Source organism: Panthera pardus, unplaced genomic scaffold, assembly GCF_024362965.1.
Source record: "Panthera pardus isolate Hobbes unplaced genomic scaffold, ASM2436296v1 HiC_scaffold_18, whole genome shotgun sequence".
Lineage (NCBI taxonomy): Eukaryota > Metazoa > Chordata > Mammalia > Carnivora > Felidae > Panthera > Panthera pardus.
Window position 1 is genome coordinate 4,279,534 of NW_026526743.1, and position 18,556 is coordinate 4,298,089.

Sequence of the window (18,556 nt, forward strand, 5' to 3'; positions counted from 1 at the left end):
GAATTGGATCGGCAGAGACTCCCTGCCCTGCAGACGGCAGCAGTCAAAAACTCAACGGGCACCATGCTAACAATTCGGATGTAAATTTTTTAAAAATAAAAAATTAAATTAAAAAAAAAAAATCGTGCGAGCACCGCAGCCGAGGTCGTCCCTCGCTGTGTGCCCCCTGGCTTCCTCCCTCCCCTCCCCGAGCCTCAGATTCCTGCGCCCCCTGGGGAAGGCAGTGTCACTCTGCCCCGCCCTTCCCTGTCCGGGCCTCACCCCCTCTTCCCGCCCCCAGATCGTCTCCTCGGCCTCCACCGACCTCCAGGACTATACCTACTACTTCGTCCCGGCGCCCTGGCTCTCGGTGAAGCTTCTGCGTCTGCTGCAGTGCTACCCGCCGCCAGGTACCGCCGAGCCCACCTGGCCGGGGATCCGGGGCCTCTGACCTGGCCGGGGCGGGTGGGGGGGGGGGGCTGTCAGGGTTTCTGCGAGGCTGCATCGTGCGGGGGGGGAGGAGGGGGGGGGCAACCCAAAGAATCAGATCACGGCGTGTGTTGATCTGCCATGGGCTGGGGTCCCTGGGAAGCCACGCTTGTGCTCTAGCCCTGTAACGTAGGGGCTGTTGTCACACCCATTTTAGTGAGGGGGAGACCGAGGCTTGGGAAGGAGGGGGTCCTTGCCCAAGGTCACCCAGCAGACCAGGGGGTGATTCCAGGCAGTGCCGTCTGGATTAGCATAGCTCTGTCAGAGGTGTCCGTGACCTTGTTGCTCGAGGTCACGGCCATGGTGTGGATGAGGCGCCCGTAGCGAACCAGGTAAGGCACCGGGGGTGTCTACGTGCTCCCGACAGAGCCGGTGAGGGGGAGCCATCCCTGCAATATGCAAACAGGGAAACAGGTTTGGAGAGGCGACATCACCTTTCCAGGCCCAGGCCGTGACTAAGGGGCAGAGCCTGACAGCACCCTCTCGCTGCAAATCCCTCACTCCGCCATACGGGCCAGGGCTTCCCCTGAGCTCCCATATCCTCAGCTGTGTCACTTCACGGAGCAGTTTTGAGGGACCCTGTGCTGAGGTGCTCAGAACATAGTAGGTGACCGATAAGCCAGTTCCCTTCAGTTCGGCCAGGGTACCGAGCACCTGCTGTGGCCAGGGACCGATGCGCGGCCCTGCATCTTCACAGCCAACCGTGCGCATGAGCACATATCTGCGAACGCCTGGCCGTGTGTGCGAGTCTGCGCGTGTCTGCACATCTGTGTGCGTACATGCACACGCTAATGGGCTGTATGACGTAAGTGACACCAGAGGCCCCTCCCAGGCTGTGAAAGCCAGTGATGAATTTTATCGTGTGGTCCTGGGGAAGCCTCGGGCCCTTTCTGGGCCTCTTTCTCATCCTGGAAGGAAGGGCTCAGGCAGATCTCTAGGCTCCCTTCCATCCCAGGAGCCCTGCCTCATCATTTTGGGGTGTGCCCAGAACATGCACCTCACCTACTCTCACCCTCTCTGCATTGTAGGCATTTCATCCATGACTCTGAGCAAATGGTGTGCAGAGAGACTGAGGGGCCGTCTCCCGTTTACTTACAAGAAATTTTTTTTTTTTTAAGTTTATTCATTTGTTGTGAGAGAGAGACTGAGACAGCGTGAGTCAGGGGAGGGGTAGAGAGAGAGCAGCGCAGAGCCCGATGTGGAGCTTGAACTCACGAACCATGAGATCATGACCTGAGCCGAAACCAAGAGTCGGACACTTAACCGACTGAGCCACCCAGGCGCCCCTATTTACCAGGAAGTTTTTTAACGACGCATTATGAAAAAGTTTCCAGGATACAGACAAGTAGAGCGTCCCCGTCACCTGGACTTCACATTTTGCTGTACGCTTGCTCTTACTTTGCTAATTTTTTTCTTAAATATTTAAGTCAGTGACAGACATCATGATGTTTTTACCTTTAAGTATTTGTTATGCATTTCTACAAACTGTAGGCATTTTTATTCACAGCAGTAATTCTGTGGTCACACTTAAAGCTAACAGTGGCTCCCCAGTGGCCTCGAGGCCACCGCAGATTTCCCTAATTTTCCCCAACATAGCAATCACAGTCTGTTCAGACTAGGATCCAATCAAGATACAAGCCCTGAGGGAGGGCTGGCTGGCTCAGTCGGTGAAGCACGCGACTCTTGATCTCGGGGTTGTGCGTTCGAGCCCCACGCTGGGCATAGAGGTTACTTAAAAATTTAAACAGAAAAAAGAAAAAGAGACAAGTATCAAATTTAATTATTTCTCATAAATCTGTCTTAAATCTGTAAAGAATTGTCCCTTTATTCTGTGACCCTGGTTTTCACCCCAATTTTTTATTATGAAAAACTTCAAACACGAAGAGAACTTGTGAGAACAGAGTGCACACCTAAGCCCCGCCCCAGACCCTGCAGAGACCTTTAACACTGCTCTTCGCGCCCTCGTTGGCTTTGTTCTCTCAAACACACGCTTGCTCGGTTACTTGACGTAAGTTGCACACGTCACAACGCTCCCCTCCCCCAAGTCCACCTGTACACATCTCATAAGACCGAGAACACGGCGCAAAACCACGGTGCCCCTGGGAAGATTCAGAATCTCTTCACAGTGTCGGCTGGCTGTCCAGGCACCATGCAAACCACCCTCGTCCACAGCTTTATTTGTGTGCCTTAAAGAAAAAAAAAAAAATACAGTACAATCTAGGACCACGGCTTAAATTTCATGAGGTCTTTGTCCCTGTTTGTGGCCTGGAAATAGCCCCCCACCCCCCACCCCCTCGCTCCCTGTTTTTGAAGAAGCCGGGAGGGTTTTGCCTTGAAAGGGTGTCCTGCATTCTGGATTTGGCCATAGCTGCCTCGTGTCCTTTTTTTTGTTCCTCTGCCCCGTGAGCCGCCTGAGACATTTGGGCGCAACAATTTTCGCTAGAACGCTTGACAGCTGGTCTTGTGTGTTTGCTTATTTAATTTTTGTTAATGTTTATTTATTTTTGAGAGAGAGAGCACAAGCTGGGAAGGGGCAGAGAGAGAGGGACAGGATCAAAAGCAGGCTCTGTGCTGACAGGGCAGTGACAGCCTGATGTGGGACTCGAACTCACGAACCATGAGATCTTGACCTGAGCCGAAGTCAGACGCATAACTGACTGAGCCACCCGGGCGCCCCTTGACGGCTGTTCTATCCACGTGGTGCGGCCTCGCATTCCACAGAATGGCAGTTATTGGTGTTTGTATGAACTTCCGGTCGGCGTCTGCCTGTCTCAGGTGCTCAGACCGCTCCTTGGGGAGACCCAGGTTTCACGGTGTCTCCCAGGATGGTTTCTGGAGACTTCTTTGTTCTGTGAGAAGCCTGAAGGGTGTCGGTGCTGCAGCAGGGGAAACTGAGGCTCACCGGGGTGGGTGTCAGCACAGAGCAGGACAAGAGCCCAGGTCTGGAGTCGTGTCTTCTGCTGCCTTGCTGCCACACACACCCCCTGCCCCCCGGTCACCTGGAGACCAAGGATGAGCTCGAGGGAGCAGAGACCCCAGGCCACGGCTGCAGGGCCCACACTTCCAGTGGAAGATGAGCACCGTGGGGTGGCCCCTGCTGAGCCGACAGCTCAGCCCGGGACATGCCCTCCGTTTCCCCAGAGGATGCTGCCGTGAAGGGACGGCTGGTGGAGTGTCTGGAGACCGTGCTCAACAAGGCCCAGGAGCCGCCCAAGTCCAAGAAGGTCCAGCACTCCAACGCCAAGAACGCCATCCTCTTCGAGACCATTAGCCTCATCATCCACTACGACAGGTGCCTGTCTGGGGGCTGGGGCCCTAGACCCCTGCGTCCCAGGAGGACGGGTCTGGGGGTCGGGACTTCTATGTAAGAGGACGATGAAGCCATCCAGATTGGTGCGGGATCCCCTCCTGGAAAGCAGAATTCCCGAGTCTCTGCATGTGGGCCCAACGCCCAGATGTCTGCATCACCAGAGGGGCCGTGACGGGGGTGGAGGGCGAGAGTTAAGATCCAGGTCCTGAGGGTGATGTGGGATGGGTCGGCTGGGCCCGGGTCCTCCAGCCTCTCATGTGCCCCCACCTCCCCCGTCTCTGTTGTGCTCTCGCTGGCAGTGAGCCCAACCTCCTGGTGCGAGCCTGCAACCAGCTGGGCCAGTTCCTGCAGCACCGGGAGACCAACCTCCGCTACCTGGCCCTGGAGAGCATGTGCACGCTGGCCAGCTCCGAGTTCTCCCACGAGGCGGTCAAGACCCACATCGACACGGTCATCAATGCCCTCAAGGTACCACACGTCGGAGCTGGCCTGGGTCTCTGCTCCCGGGGAGAGGCGCGGGGCTCGGAGGCCGGCGCGGAGCCTGGACCATCCCCCGCCTGCTCTCCTCCCTCAGACGGAGCGGGACGTCAGCGTGCGACAGCGGGCGGCCGACCTCCTCTACGCCATGTGCGACCGGAGCAACGCCAAGCAAATCGTGTCGGAGATGCTTCGGTACCTGGAGACGGCCGACTACGCCATCCGCGAAGAGATCGTAAGTCCGGGGAGGAGCTGGGCGCCCGGATCCCACGGAGGCGGGGGCTGAGGTTCGGGAGTCCTGGGGTCTCCAGCCCGGGACAGCGGTGAGCCCGGGTGCGGTCATTCCACACTTTGCCCCGCGGGGGCGCGCGCGCAGCGCGCACCCTCACCCGGCCTCCCTCCCTGGCCGGCAGGTCCTGAAGGTGGCCATCCTGGCGGAGAAGTACGCGGTAGACTACAGCTGGTACGTGGACACCATCCTCAACCTCATCCGCATCGCGGGCGACTACGTGAGTGAGGAGGTGTGGTACCGCGTGCTGCAGATCGTCACCAACCGCGACGACGTCCAGGGCTACGCGGCCAAGACCGTCTTCGAGGTCGGCACCCCCCACCTCACCCGCACCGCGCGACACCGAGGCAGAGGCAGGACAGCCGGGGCCGAGGGACCGGCCAGCCCGGGCCGCCATCCGGCTTCGTCCTCCTCAGAGCAGTGCCTGGGCCTCCACGGGCCCCGGGGGCCAGTGTGGGGGTCGGCGGGGTGTCGTGTGCGGGCCACCCGGCGTGTGTGTGGTCACTGACCTCCGGGTCCTGGCCGGTTCCCACTCCCTTGGCCCCGAGAAAGGCGGGACGCATGCCGTCCGAGATACCACCGGGGTGGGGGGGGGGTGGGGGGGGCAGTCATGTGACCGGTCTGTGCCCCAGTTTTCCTATTACACCCCCACCCCCACACATACACACACATCATAGCAGGGTGAGAGTTCCACAGGTTCACGGGAGTCCGGCACCCCAAGCAACCCTGAGTCTGGGTGCCTGCTCGTCGCTGTCGTCACCCGCCCTGTCCCTGCCTTTGCAGGCGCTCCAGGCCCCAGCCTGCCACGAGAACATGGTGAAGGTCGGCGGCTACATCCTCGGGGAGTTTGGGAATCTGATTGCTGGGGACCCCCGCTCCAGGTGAGAGGAGGGGTGAGCACCCGGCACTTCGAGCAGTCCGGGGCTCGGGGGACCCAAAGAGTCTCAGGGTCGGTGGCGACGGGGCTCCCAGGAGCCTCTGGGACGGGGTGTCTCGTGATGGCCGCCGCCGGGGTGGCCTCCGCGGGGGAGGGGGGGGCAGCAGGGCCCCGGGCGGGGAGGGGCGCACCCGCTGACGCGCCCCGCTCCCCGCAGCCCCCCGGTGCAGTTCTCTCTGCTGCACTCCAAGTTCCACCTGTGCAGCGTGGCCACGCGGGCCCTGCTGCTGTCCACCTACATCAAGTTCATCAACCTCTTCCCGGAGACCAAGGCCACCATCCAGGGCGTGCTGCGGGCGGGCTCCCAGCTGCGCAACGCTGACGTGGAGCTGCAGCAGCGCGCCGTCGAGTACCTCACGCTCAGCTCGGTGGCCAGCACGGACGTCCTGGTCAGAGCGCCGGCCCCCGCGCGCCCCTCCCGCACCCCTGAGCCTTGGCCGCCCTCTCCTCCGCCACCGAGCCGTCCCTGACCCGCCCTCGCCCTCCCGCCCCACAGGCCACGGTGCTGGAGGAGATGCCGCCCTTCCCCGAGCGCGAGTCGTCCATCCTGGCCAAGCTGAAACGCAAGAAGGGCCCCGGGGCCGGCAGCGCCCTGGATGATGGCAGGAGGGACCCCAGCAGCAATGACGTCAACGGGGGCGTGGAGCCCACCCCTAGCACTGTGGTGAGTCCCTCGGCCAAAGGGGGGGGGGGGGGCGGGGCGGGGCCTGCCGGGCACTGCCCCTTCTCACCTCCACCTGCACCTTCCCTGCAGTCAACGCCCTCGCCCTCCGCCGACCTCCTGGGGCTGCGGGCAGCCCCTCCCCCAGCCGCACCCCCAGCGACCTCGGGTGCGGGGAACCTCCTGGTGGACGTCTTCTCCGACGGCCCGGCTGCCCAGCCCGGCCTGGGGCCCACGCCCGAGGAGGCCTTCCTCAGGTACTACCTGCCTGGGCCCCGGGCCGCCCCTTTTCCTTCTGCCCCCTCACAGCCCCCTCCTCCCTCCCTGTCCCTGTGCCTCTGTCGCCCTGGCTGCCACTTCCCCGGGCCTCCTCTCTCCCTCTGGCCACTCTGTACTCTTGGCTGACCCTGGCCACACTGTGTCGTCCTTCCCCGTAGCCGTGTCTCAGCCTGCTTTTCCTTCTCTCTTTTCCCTCCTCTCTCTTTCTGTCTCCGGCCCTCTGCTGCCTCTCTGGGATTGGCTGCCTGCCACGCCTGTCTTCTCTTGTCTGCTCTGGGATTGGATGGCCCAGCGAGCTGGAGCCGCCTGCCCCTGAGAGCCCCATGGCTTTGCTGGCTGACCCAGCTCCAGCTGCTGAGTAAGGGGTGGCCTCAGGGTTGGGGGGCAGATTTGCGGCCCCTGGGAGGAATAGGGGACTTCGAGCCCTTATCAAGGGGTTCCTGACGAGCTGCAGAGGCCGGGATTTGGAGGGGAGTGAAAGCCGGGGTCCTCTGATACGGGGGCAGGGGTGGGGGCACACACCAGTGTCCTGTTCCCATGAGAGACAGTCACCAGTCTGATTCTGGGGTCCTTTGGGGGGAATCTCGTTATGTGGATTCTGGGGTTCTGTCCTTTTGGTGGCTCCTGTCTCCCACCTTTAGCTCTGGGTCTTCTCCTCTAGCCCCCCAGCCTCTTCCCATCTCACTGCTTTCTCCGCCTTGCAGCCCAGGTCCTGAGGACATCGGCCCGCCCATCCCAGAAGCGGATGAGCTGCTGAATAAGTGAGTCAGGGGAGGGCTCAGGGAGGGGAGTGGGGACAGGTGGGGAGCACGGGGAAGGGCCTCGTCGACAGGCACTCCTGGCCTCCTGAGCTGCCCGCCACCCCACCCAGGTTCGTGTGCAAGAACAATGGGGTCCTGTTTGAGAACCAGCTGCTGCAGATTGGAGTCAAGTCCGAGTTCCGGCAGAACTTGGGTGTGTCTGGTGCTGGGGGCGGGGTGGTTGGGCTGTGGGGATGGGGTTTCGGTGACCCCTGGGCTTGGGTAGTACCTGGAGAGGAGGCTGAAGGACCTCAGCTGGAACCCTGCCCCTCCCCACCCTGCGCAGGCCGCATGTATCTGTTCTATGGCAACAAGACATCTGTGCAGTTCCAGAACTTCTCGCCCACTGTCGTCCACCCCGGCGACCTCCAGACTCATATCCTTCCGGCCCGGCCCCGCCCCCTCCCCTGAGCCTGGCCCCTCCAGGCCTGCCTTCGTGGCCACTGGGAAGCACATGGACCCAGGTCCAGAGCCCTGTTCGGTCGTCTTACTTGAAAGCCTAAGCACCTGGTGACTTTGAGGCTTAGTGTCTGTGATGCCGGGGCGGGCCTCTTCTCCCCAGGACAGCCTGCAGACAGGGAAGCGATGGGGTAGGTATGCCTCAGCTTGTCTCTGTCAGGCCTCTTTGACCTCGTCCTCCAAGGAGCTCCGCACCCATGATTCCAGTACCTCCTGCGCCCAAGAGCCAGGCCTGGGGGTCTCGATGCTGACCAGAGCCCTCTTGTGTCACCTGAGCCCGTCACTTTGCCTCTGTGAGCCTTCCCGTCCCCTTCTCATAGTGTTGTTTTGAAGATCGGTGTCGTTGGAAAACTCTGGAAGGGTGGCTGGCATAAAGGAAAGGGTCAGTCCCCTCTCCTTTCTCTGATAGTGGTTTGCACGCCCATGAAACTACAGGGGTTAGACCCCAAAGCTATGAGGACCTTTTCAGTCCGTTGCCTCATGCATGGATGTTTCCAGAGAACTCCCGTAGGCTCAGCTCTGTGCTGGGCATGTTGGGGGGGGGGGGGGAGGGGGAAGGGCGAGAGACGCGTAAGACCCCATCCTTGCCAACTTGAAGGGAGACGTGGTAACGCTGCCGGTTTTTCGTGCACCTACCATGTGCCAGACACACTGATAAATGCTTGTCCTGGATTATCTCATTGAATGCTGAGGACACTGTCCATTTTGCAGATGAGGCTTAGGAGGTAAAGTTGCTTGCCCATAGTCACCGAGGTGGTAAGATCCAGGATTCAAACTCAGGTCAGCCATCACAGCCCCGGAAGGGCTTCCAGCCCGGTGGGGTGCGACATGCCATAATGGAGGTCGCTGAGCCCATGGTAGAAAGCCAGAGTAGGCACCCAGGCGGTGGTCGGAGGTCTCACTTAGGAGGGACTTGGGGCCTTGTGGGAGGAGTCCGGGATGGCGGGACCAGCTCCTCAGAGGCCTGCGGGCTGGGGCCGCGGGGAGAGTTCAGGACCATCAAGGGTTCATGGCCACGACCGCCGGGGCCGCCGCCTCTTTCCGGCTTCCTTGACCACAGGCGGGCACAGCTGGCGGTGCAGACCAAGCGCGTGGCCGCGCAGGTGGACGGCGGGGCGCAGGTGCAGCAGGTGCTCAACATCGAGTGTCTGCGGGACTTCCTGACGCCCCCGCTCCTATCCGTGCGCTTCCGGTGAGTCTGAGTCTGGCGGGGCACTGCCGAGCCAGCGGGCACGGTCTCCTGGATGGGGGCGGGGCCTGATGGAGCCCTCCTTGCCACCCCTCCCTCTAGGTACGGGGGCGCCCCCCAGTCCCTCACCCTGAAGCTCCCCGTGACCATCAACAAGTTTTTCCAGCCCACGGAGATGGCGGCCCAGGACTTCTTCCAGCGCTGGAAGCAGCTGAGCCTGTGAGCAGCGGGGGGCGGAGCCACAGCCACATCTGGGGAGGGGGTGGGGCCTTGACTTGACCTGACTTGACTTTGAACTGACCTGACTTGAATTTCCTTCCCCCCCCCCCCCCCCATCCCCAGCCCCCAACAGGAGGCTCAGAAAATCTTCAAAGCCAACCACCCCATGGATGCGGAAGTCACTAAGGCAAAAGTGAGTGACCACTGAGCAAGACAGGAGAGGGGCCCCTAATTCGGATCTGGGGAACCGTGCCCATTTTTCTGTGCCTCTGTTTTCCCCTCTGTAAAGCGGGCCCGGTTCCCACTGGCAAGGGTTTTGGGGAACTGGCTCACTACGGCCTGGTTGCTGCCGGATCGGCACCCTCTGATGGCTCCCCTTCTCTCGCCCCAGCTCTTGGGGTTTGGCTCTGCTCTCCTGGACAATGTGGACCCGAACCCCGAGAACTTCGTGGGGGCTGGAATCATCCAAACGAAAGCCCTGCAGGTGGGCTGTCTGCTCCGGCTGGAGCCCAATGCCCAGGCTCAGGTGAGTGGTGGTCTGGGAGGCGTCACCCCCTGCCTGGTTGTACGTTCTCTGTGTCCCTGTGTTCTCTATGCGCTGTCTTCCTCTCCCCTTCCCTCCTGATTTTCACCTCTCCGCATCTCCCCCCTTCTGGTTCTGGCTTTTGACCTTTCACCCTCTACCTCCTGTGTCGCTTCCATTCCTGCCTCTCGTCCCTCTCGGTCACCTTTCTGATCCCTTTGCCCCTTTTCTCTCGTCTCCCTTATATCCTCCTCTCCCGGGCTCTCCGACCCCTCTGCCTCCTCCCTGAGTCCACGCCATCATGTCCCCCGCCCAGATGTACCGGCTGACCCTGCGCACGAGCAAGGAACCCGTCTCCCGTCACCTGTGTGAGCTGCTGGCCCAGCAGTTCTGAGCCCTGGACTCTGCCCCCGGGGATGTGGCCGGCGCCGGGCAGCCCCTAGGACTGAGGCAGCTTTGGTGGATGGGGCAGGGAGGGGACCTCCATTGGTGACAGGGAAGACCCCAGGGGTGGGGGGATGCCTGGGACCTTCCTCCGGCCTTTTGTATTTTTATTTTTGTTCATCTGCTGCTGTTTACATTCTGGGGGGCAAGGGGGAGCCCCCTCCCTCCCTTTCCCCCCTAAGCACAGAGGGGAGAGGGGCCAGGGAAGCGGGCGCCTCCTCCCCTCCCACCCCACCCCATCGTAGCCCCTCCCGCCCCCTCCCCGTCCAGGGGCTGTGTATTATTGTGAGCGAATAAACAGAGAGACGCTAACAGCAGTGTCCGTGTTCATGGCTCAGGCCGAGGGGTCAGAGGAGCGGGGTGAGCGCGTGGAGAGTGTGGGTGGCCAAGCTCCGCAGCCCATGGGTGGGGCTCTGGGCGGACACCAGCAGCAGCAACCGCCGTGGCCCCAACTGCAGGGCCACCAGCCGCCATCCTGTGCCTGGCTCCTCGGGCCCAGACACCAGGTAGCAGGCTCTCGGCACCTGGGCCCTCTGGGCTGCATCCTCCACCTTGTCCTCTGGTGTCCCCGGCTCTAGAGGAAGGACAGAAAGGGCCAAGGTGACCAGTGCGGCCTGGGCAACTAGAACGCCAACCCGCAGGAGCGACGCCACATCCCGGGCCTAAATTCGACTCCTGATGGGTGGGGGCCTCATGGGTCCAGCCGGCTGTCCGTTGACTGAAGAAGGCCATGGAGTTCACCGCCCCCCCTTCTTCCCAGCCAGCCGACGCCCCCTCTTCCCTGGGGATACTGTGTGCAGCCCGGGACAAGCCGCTTAGCAATACAGACCACAGACACACAGGTCACCCCTACCCGGTACCAGGCATGGGGCTCCCTTCTAACCCTACCAAGGACCCCGCTCCACTTGACACGCGGGAAGTGGGGGGGGCGGGGAGGGACAGTCCTCTGTCCCTCCCAAGTAGAGCCCTTTACCATCTTGCTACATTCATCGGGATCTTCACTGGGGTTGTAGAATCATCCTAGGTCCCTTCCTTTGTCTCTGTAGGGCCTCGTGGGTTGCAAGACAACTTTCCCTTCCTAATCCAGGCTCCGCGGGATGCCCCCCACCCCCGGCGGGGGTAGGGGTGGGGCAAAAACTGCTGACAAAGCCTGTACTTTGAGCGATTCAGTGGTGCGTGTGGGTATGGGAACCAGGCTGCCTCTGTGTGAACGCCGGCTCTCTGCTGCTTATCAGCTGAGCCTCTGTTTCCGCATCTGTACTATGGGAATGAGGATATAACAGGCGATATCCCTCACCTATGAGGATGAAGTGAATCATTACGTACATGAGCCCTCGGCAAGAGATTCAGTGTCAGTGTTAACTACCAGGATTGCCCAGTAGATTCTGCAGTCTGGAGGCTGGGACCTCCCTGTCCCTCCCCATCAGTGTGGATGCCCCGTCCTCCCCGCTGTGATCTGAGACTCGCTGTCCCCGAAGCGTGCGAAGCAGGCACTTTCGGCCGCTGACCTGGTGGGAAGTGCGTGGCGGTGACCAACGAGTAGAAGGAGCGGAGGAGGCGCCTGCGCTGCTCAGGAGAAGGCTCTGGAGGGGGAAGAGAGACCAGGTGACCGAGAGTTCCTCCACGGTCCACGCCCCTCCTAGACCCGCCCTCGCCAGTCACCTTGATCCCCAGAGGGCCCCACGGTGAAGAGGCAACGTTTCAGTTCCAGGTGGAGGAGCAGCAGCCTGCGAGAAAGGGGGTGTCACGGGCCGGGGAAGAGGGGATGAGGGCCCCCCAACCCACGCGCCCGACCAAACCCTACCCGAGGACGTCCACGTGCAGGGGGAAGCCAGCGGGCAGCGCTCGGGGTCCCAGCGGCACGCAGGTCCGCAGCGGGTCTAGCACTGGCTGCCACCAGCGGTCCAGAAGCTGAGGCAGGGCCGGTGGGCGAGATCAGGGGCGGGCACTAGGGGAGGGGGCGTGGGCAGGGAAGAGAGGAGGGGCCCACGAGGGCGGAGGACAGAGGGGACCAAGGAGGGGATGAGAGCGAAAGAGGGACGCGGCTGGCGTGAAGGCGATTGGAACGCAGTCTACAGGAGGCGGGGCCTACAGGAGGGGCGGGGCTGACGGAGAGCGGGTCCAGTGCGGAGAGAGCGCCGACCGGGCGAGGTGGTGAGGGGGGACAGGGGCCCGCGGCAGAGGGTGTAACGGGGGAAAAGCGGGGACACGCCCGGATTCACCTGTGGATCCAGCTGGCTGAGGGGAGGGCGCGGCCCGCAGAGCAGACACAGCTCCAAGCCCGGCAGCAGCGTCAGGGTCAGAAGCCGGTGCGGGACCTGAAGCGGGGCGCGGGATGGGCCGGCCGGAGCCCCGCCCCTCCCCACCGAAGCCCCGCCCCCTCACGTCTCGGCCCCTTCGTCCCTTCTAGCTCGCCCACCGCAGGCGCAGAGCCCCCGCAACTCACCGTGGGACTCCCGTGTGGCAGGTACACCGGGTAGTCGCGAGCGGCCTGAGGCGGCAAGGACCCCACCAGCCAGGGGAGCAGCACGGCCTCCGGCGTCCCCAGCCGCCACCAGCTCTCTGTTGCTGCGACCACCCGGCCCGACACGACCAGGCTGCCAAAGGCCGTGCCTGCTGCCTCAGCGAACCCAGAGAGGGCTTCCTGGATAAGGCAGGCAGGCCGAGTCAGGAGTCAGGGGACACAAGCAGGGGCAGCGACGATTTTCCCAGGTGGGCCAGGGGTGTGAAGAAACTGGCATGCTCGCCTGCCTCACCCTCCCGGGGCCTGGGTTCCTTCCCCTTCGCATGCAGGTACCATCCCCAAGTCACATTGTAAAGTGAGATTAAACAGGTAACGTGCCTGCTCCCTGGCCTGACAACGTGCTAAAGCTACCGGTTACAACAGCCCAGTGGCGGCTTATTGAATCCTACTACGTGCCGAGTAGGCGCAATCGACAGCCTACTCCAGCTCAGAGAGGTCAGTCTGCCTGCCCAGAGTCCCTCTGCTGGGAGGCGGCCATGCCAGGTGACTCAACAAGAGCCGTAGTTAAGGAAGGATAGATAGAGATCCACTGGCAAAAGGACCAGCATGTGCCAAAGCAAGGAAGTTGGGAAGCTGTTGGGATTCGTGGGAGCCACGAGGCTGCTGGGCGAAGGCGGACTGTGGAGTTAGCAGAGGTCGGGGTGAGCTCGTTGGTGGGTTTCAGATCCCACAGGTCCTCAAACACCAGGCTGAGGGCGTGGAAGCTGGTCCTGGGGGCGATGAAAGCCACCGGAGGGCTGTGAGCTGGGGAGGGGCGGGGTCAGCCCTGGGTGTAGAAAGACCCTTCTGGGGCCAAGTGGGGGGTTGGGGTTGGCCCAGAGGATGGGAAGAGGTTGAGGCAAAGGCCCGGGGGTAAGAGGATCAGGACTAAGCCAGGGCCACAGTGACAGGTTCAAGGGTTCCCAGGCATCCTCAGTACCTGCAGGAGAGACACCTCTGGAGGAACCACACAGTCCACACACTGGGTCAGGTCCCCGATGCGCTCAGAGTCCCCCAGGAAACTGTCAACGAGGCGGTAACTGGCCTAGCAGAGGGGAGAAGGAAGGGGCTTAAGGACCCGGATGGCCCCCACATCTGCCGCCTCCCCTTCAGAAAACTAGCCCCGCGGAGCCTAGCTCTGGGGTCAGATGACCAGGCCGCCGCAGAGGCTGCTGGGAACTGTAGTTCCCAAATATCAGCGACGGGGCAAGCTAACTTCCATCCTCACGTCCTGAAGCCTCACCCTCAACTCCTTCTTCAGCCTCTCTACGTTGCGGATATTGGTCAGTTCTTCAAGCCCCACAAGAAGAACCTAGAAGAAGCAAATAAGAGAGGAGGGGCTGGGGATCTGGACTCCTGGTGTGAGGGAGGAGGATGCTGAGAACTCAGGTTCCTGGGTTTGGGGAAGAGGGCTAGGGAGTCTCACCATGGCCCCAAACACCATCTGGAGTAGTCTCTCCAGCCTCAGCTCCGAGGTGCCCTCCTCAGATGACAGAACAATGAGCGTGATGCTGTGAGAAAGGGGGCCAAGAAGCGAGAATGAGTCCAGGCCTCAGAAACAGGGCAGTGACTCGATCTTCTGCCGGCTACATCTTCTGCCAGCCAGCACAACCCGCTTCTTGTACAGAGAAACCCAGGGATCAGAGAAGGTAACTGGCTTGTCAAAGATTCCACAGCCAAGTAAACAGCTGGCCGTGGAGGCCATCTTCGACAGGGGCTATCATCCGGGCCCTGTGCCTGCCCCCAAGCTACCACGTGGAGACCTGTCATGGAAGTTTTTCCACACCACGGTCGTGTCCTCGGTCCTTGCAGAGCTCAGCTGCACCTCGAGATTCTGCCCAAACATGTGTACTCCATTGAGAGAGCCGATGACCGAGAACGGAAGCTGGGGAAAAGTTGGGGACATTAGACGGGAGCCCCCAAACCCCTCCACCTTGGGACCCAAGTGTCCGGGGCCCCAGCCCCCTCCTCTTTCTGGATCCCCTGGCCCCTCCTCTTCTGGGAACCAGGATTATTGGTCCATTCATTACACTCGTGGCCCTCTAACTAAACTCAACTCTGAAACTTCTCCAGACCCTACTCCCTTGCCGACCCAGAGTCCACGTGCCCAGCCCCCTTCTTTTTTGGAGATCCAGGCGTCCAGGGCCCCACCTGCTGGCGGGCCGGGGCGCCGCCGCGGCTGCTTCTGCAGAACAAGGGGACTCCGCTGGAGGCCGCGAGGCAGAGCAGATGCACGGTGCCCTCCGTCCCCTCCTCGCCCATTTGGAACCCCCTCCGGTCCCCTCGTGGGGGCAGTCAGTGACCACCTTGGAACATGCCCATAGTCACGCCAAGTCGGCAGGCCGGTCGGCCATCCGAAGCCACCAGAGGGCGAGATGGGGAGCTGATTGGCAGAGAGGTAAATTCCCGCCTTCTCCATCCAACTCAAACCCACCCTCAGTCTCTATTCCAGCACCTCCCCCAAGCCCCGTTAGGTTCTCTTCCGCCCCCGCCGGAAGTCACATACCCCTAACAAAGATGGCGCCTCTGGGGCTTGCAGTGCTTCGTAGTTTCTCCCTGAAATAGTTCGGCTGACTCCATTTATTTAGAGAAGAGAATGAAGAGCCCGGCTTGAAGGTAGTGACGGCGCCCAGGCGTTGTCTAGCAAGCGTCAGGTAGGCTAGGATGTTTTACATTCTAAAGTGATAAACAGCTGTGCCCGACTCAAAGATGGTGACGGTGCCGGGGCGTTGCCTAGCAACCCCGCGTTGCGTCTAATTTCCAGGCTAAGACTGTATAGAACTGTGCCCCACTCAAAGATGGCCGCATGACGAATCTCGAGCAAAGCCGAGAAAAATACCATCTCCCCCTTCCCCCTCGCGGATGGTTTGGTCCGGCGAACGTTGCCTAGTAACCACCAAAGGAGAAGGTTGTTTTTGTTGTTGGAAAAAGAAAGACGAAATCCTTTATTTTCCAGAATCACAAAAATAACCTTATTTTTCTAATAAATTTATACACGCTGGTGTAGCACGCCGAACGTGAAAATACCCCCCACTTTCCCGAGATAAAAGGTTGACATTTAACACAAAATATTCACCCATTGTTGACAAATATGATCACTGTGCTAATGTTGCCTTCAAACTTTTTTTTCTCCTCAGACCGCATAAATACGCCGTTTTTGTATAAATGTCTTTTGATAATCAACATTACGGATGTAAGCAGATCGATTTAGCCAATCCTGTATTGACATACATCCGTTTCTTTCTTCTGTGTGTTTAAAGTAAACTGATAAAGTAGAATTTCATTTAGTTATGAATTTAATCAACTAGAACTTTTTTGCTTTGTAAGAACAGTGGCCTGCATGCGCCCAAATGTATTTGCAAAATATATAGTAATGTTAAAAAACATTTGTTTCCTGAAAACCTGTTTTGCCTGCATTCTGGATTTGATGTTTAGTAGCTGATACGAAATATATTAAGAGGTTTATTCTCACACTAAATTACATCAAACTTCTAGAGGAATAAACATACATAAAATAATAAATGAAGTAAAATATCAGTTTCTCCCTGCCGTTCTATGAATTTTCTTCAGTCCATATTTATTTTTAAAAATTTTTAATGTTTATTTATTTTTGAGAGAGAGAGGCAGAGCTTGAGTGGGGGAGGGGCAGAGAGAGAGGGAGACACAGAATCCAAAGAAGGCTCCAGACCCCAAGCTGTCAGCACAGAGCCCGATGATGCCGGGCTTGAACTCGTGAACCCTCAGAATCATGACCTGAGACGAAGTCAGATGCTCAACCGACTGAACCATCCAGGCGCCCCAATCCATCCATATTTATTATGACTTCTGATTTATTTCTACAATCTTATTTTAATATTTCTTATTGTCCTGCTTTTTTAATGCCTTTATTCCTCCTTTCTTATCTTTTTCTGGATTCTTTTTTTGTTTGTTTCCTCAATACTTTTTTTCCCTCTCTTTTCTGGTTTCAGATTTATACACTCTAACTCTCTTTTATTTATTTTTTTTTTTTGGTTACCCTTGAAATTTTGCCATACACATTTAGTTTAGCAAAAAGTTAAATAAGATCTTAAACATTCTCTCAAATAATACAAAAAGCATATAACACTTACTTCTGTTAAACTCCCTCCAGACTAACCAACTGTTTCCAGAATTGTAATTGTGACTTTTTTTGTCTTCATTGAATATTTTTCTTATTTTATGCAGACAATGATTATTTGGCTTTGTTGTTGTTGCTGTTTAATGTTTTTTTTTAACATTTATTTATTTTTAAGAGACAGATCACGAGTGGGGGGGGGGGGGCAGAGAGAGAGGGAGACACAGAATCCAAAGCAAGCTCTGAGCTGTCAGCACAGAGCTCGACGTGGGAGCTCAAACCCATGGACCTCAAGATCAGGACCGGAGCCAAAGTCAGACGCATCTGTTGGATGCTTAACCTTGGATGCTTAATCGACTGAGCCACCCAGGTGCCCCCAGGCAATGTTTCTTTGTAATTACATAAGTGTTGATAACTCATCTGCCCTCCTGTTTCCTTCTTGCCCCTCAAACTATCCTTTCAACATTATTTAAAATTTGCCTCCTTCCTGAAGTACAGCCTACTGGAAAACGGTTTCCTCACACTTCTGACACCAAATGTGTGGGTTTTCCACACCAGGCAATTCTCCAGTGCCCTGTGGATACCAACTGGGTGTCTTACAAGTCAATTCAGTTCTGACTCTAACCACCTGGAGTCAGTGCAGACCCCAAAGGTCAAGGGCTCAGTCCCATGAGTCTGCCCCCACTTCGGACATCAATTGTGGAGCGCCCGAGCGGCTCAGTCAGTCAAGCGTCCCACTCTAGATTTCAGCTCAGGTCATGATCTCATGGTCATGATCTCAAGCCTGGAGTTGTGCTCTGGTCATGGAGACTGCTTAAGATTCTCTCTCTCTCTCTCTCTCTCTCTCAACAAACAAACACACAAACAGAACTACCAATGCAAGTAGTGGGTCCACAGGTTATCCATACTTCTGTCTGAATTGGCTACAAATTGGGGGTTGCACCTCCTCAGGTTTGATTATTTGCTACAATGACTCACAGAGCCCAGGGCAACACTTTACTTAGTATTACTGATTTATTGTAAACTATATTATAAAGGATAGCAATGAACAACCAGATGAAGAAGTACCTAGATGAAACCCAGAGGGTCCTGAGTACAGGAGATTCTGTCTCTCTGGAGATTGGGGTGTATTATTCCCCCAACACAGGGATGCAACTCAGAGGTTCTCTGAACCCATGCCTTTTAGGGGTTTTTAAATGCAGATTTCAGGGGCACCTGGGTGGCTCAGACGGTTGAGCACCAGACTTTAGTTCAGGTCATGATCTCACGGTTTGTGGGTTCGAGCCCCGCATTGGGCTCTGTGCTAACAGCTCAGAGCCTGGAGCCTTCTTGGGATTCTGTGTCTCCCTCTCCCTCTCTCTCTGCCCCTTCCCTGCTTGGGCTTTGTCTCTCTCTCTCTCTCTCTCTCTCTCTCTCCCAAAAATAAATAAACATTAAAAAAATTTTTAATTCAGATTTCATTAGGTAGGCAAGATGGATTAAATCATTGGGGCCATTGGTGATTAACTCGATCCCCAGCATTCTTCCCCTCCCCAGAGATCCCAGGGGTCTTAGAAGCTCTTGTGTGACGAACCAGTAGGAAACTGAGGCTACATGGGACAATAAAAGATGTCCCTACCTCCCCTTAGCACAGGAAATTACAAGGATTTTAGGAACTCTGGGCCAAGAAGCAGGACCAGGAGCAAACATATATTTCTTATTATACCATAATATCACATCTTTTAGAAAGTCTCTTGGAGTTGAATTCTGTTTTTATTGCCTGGAATGGTTTCCTCCCACCTTCATTATCATACGGTTCTGGAGTGATCGTTAATTTTTTTTGAGTCTTAACATCTACCACCTTCTTCTAGTTTCTATTTCTGCAGTTAAGAAGTTGGCTGTCATTCTACGTATAATTTCTTTGTG

At 57.9% G+C, this 18,556-nt stretch overlaps 2 protein-coding genes across 6 annotated transcripts in view; one reads left to right on the plus strand and one right to left on the minus strand.

Annotated features, from left to right (window-relative positions):
* AP2A1 (adaptor related protein complex 2 subunit alpha 1) overlaps positions 1–10,367 on the plus strand; it is a 30,160-nt gene extending 19,793 nt beyond the window's left edge. The window contains exons 7-24 of one of the 2 annotated variants that reach the window (XM_053905644.1): positions 281–389; positions 3,610–3,760; positions 4,078–4,246; positions 4,353–4,490; positions 4,669–4,851; positions 5,328–5,425; positions 5,639–5,870; positions 5,978–6,145; positions 6,236–6,399; positions 6,714–6,779; positions 7,126–7,182; positions 7,293–7,375; positions 7,508–7,596; positions 8,748–8,872; positions 8,972–9,088; positions 9,212–9,281; positions 9,480–9,614; positions 9,928–10,367. In XM_053905644.1, coding sequence (XP_053761619.1) covers positions 281–389; positions 3,610–3,760; positions 4,078–4,246; positions 4,353–4,490; positions 4,669–4,851; positions 5,328–5,425; positions 5,639–5,870; positions 5,978–6,145; positions 6,236–6,399; positions 6,714–6,779; positions 7,126–7,182; positions 7,293–7,375; positions 7,508–7,596; positions 8,748–8,872; positions 8,972–9,088; positions 9,212–9,281; positions 9,480–9,614; positions 9,928–10,005 — 2,232 coding nt within the window. In that variant the 3' untranslated portion in view covers positions 10,006–10,367. The remainder of the gene's footprint in view (positions 1–280; positions 390–3,609; positions 3,761–4,077; positions 4,247–4,352; positions 4,491–4,668; positions 4,852–5,327; positions 5,426–5,638; positions 5,871–5,977; positions 6,146–6,235; positions 6,400–6,713; positions 6,780–7,125; positions 7,183–7,292; positions 7,376–7,507; positions 7,597–8,747; positions 8,873–8,971; positions 9,089–9,211; positions 9,282–9,479; positions 9,615–9,927) is intronic. The other variant, XM_053905645.1, reaches the window with a different exon arrangement.
* On the minus strand, positions 10,360–15,251 carry FUZ (fuzzy planar cell polarity protein). Of its 4 annotated transcripts, none has more exons than XM_019425621.2 (11): positions 15,065–15,251; positions 14,322–14,443; positions 13,985–14,069; positions 13,802–13,870; positions 13,499–13,603; positions 12,502–12,699; positions 12,278–12,373; positions 11,860–11,966; positions 11,718–11,782; positions 11,564–11,638; positions 10,360–10,629 (listed from the first exon to the last, which is right to left on the minus strand). In XM_019425621.2, the coding sequence occupies exons 2-11, from the start codon at positions 14,402–14,404 to the stop codon at positions 10,403–10,405; spliced, it is 1,110 nt and encodes a 369-aa protein (XP_019281166.2). In that variant the 5' UTR covers positions 14,405–14,443; positions 15,065–15,251; the 3' UTR covers positions 10,360–10,402. The 4 variants fall into 4 exon arrangements, with proteins under 4 accessions (XP_019281166.2, XP_019281163.2, XP_019281165.2 ...); XM_019425618.2 differs by lacking the exon at positions 15,065–15,251 and adding an exon at positions 14,710–15,029; XM_019425620.2 differs by lacking the exon at positions 15,065–15,251 and adding an exon at positions 14,865–15,028.
* Between the last annotated feature and the right edge of the window lie 3,305 nt (positions 15,252–18,556).

Coding starts and splice junctions, on each gene's coding strand:
- FUZ (XM_019425618.2), bottom strand. CDS start 14,820: ATGGGCGAGGAGGGGACGGAGGGCACCGTGCATCTGCTCTGCCTCGCG. Junction 12,374..12,501: donor TGCCACACGGGAGTCCCACG/GTGAGTTGCGGG, acceptor GCCCCGCTTCAG/GTCCCGCACCGGCTTCTGAC. Junction 11,967..12,277: donor TCAGCCAGCTGGATCCACAG/GTGAATCCGGGC, acceptor GCCCTGCCTCAG/CTTCTGGACCGCTGGTGGCA.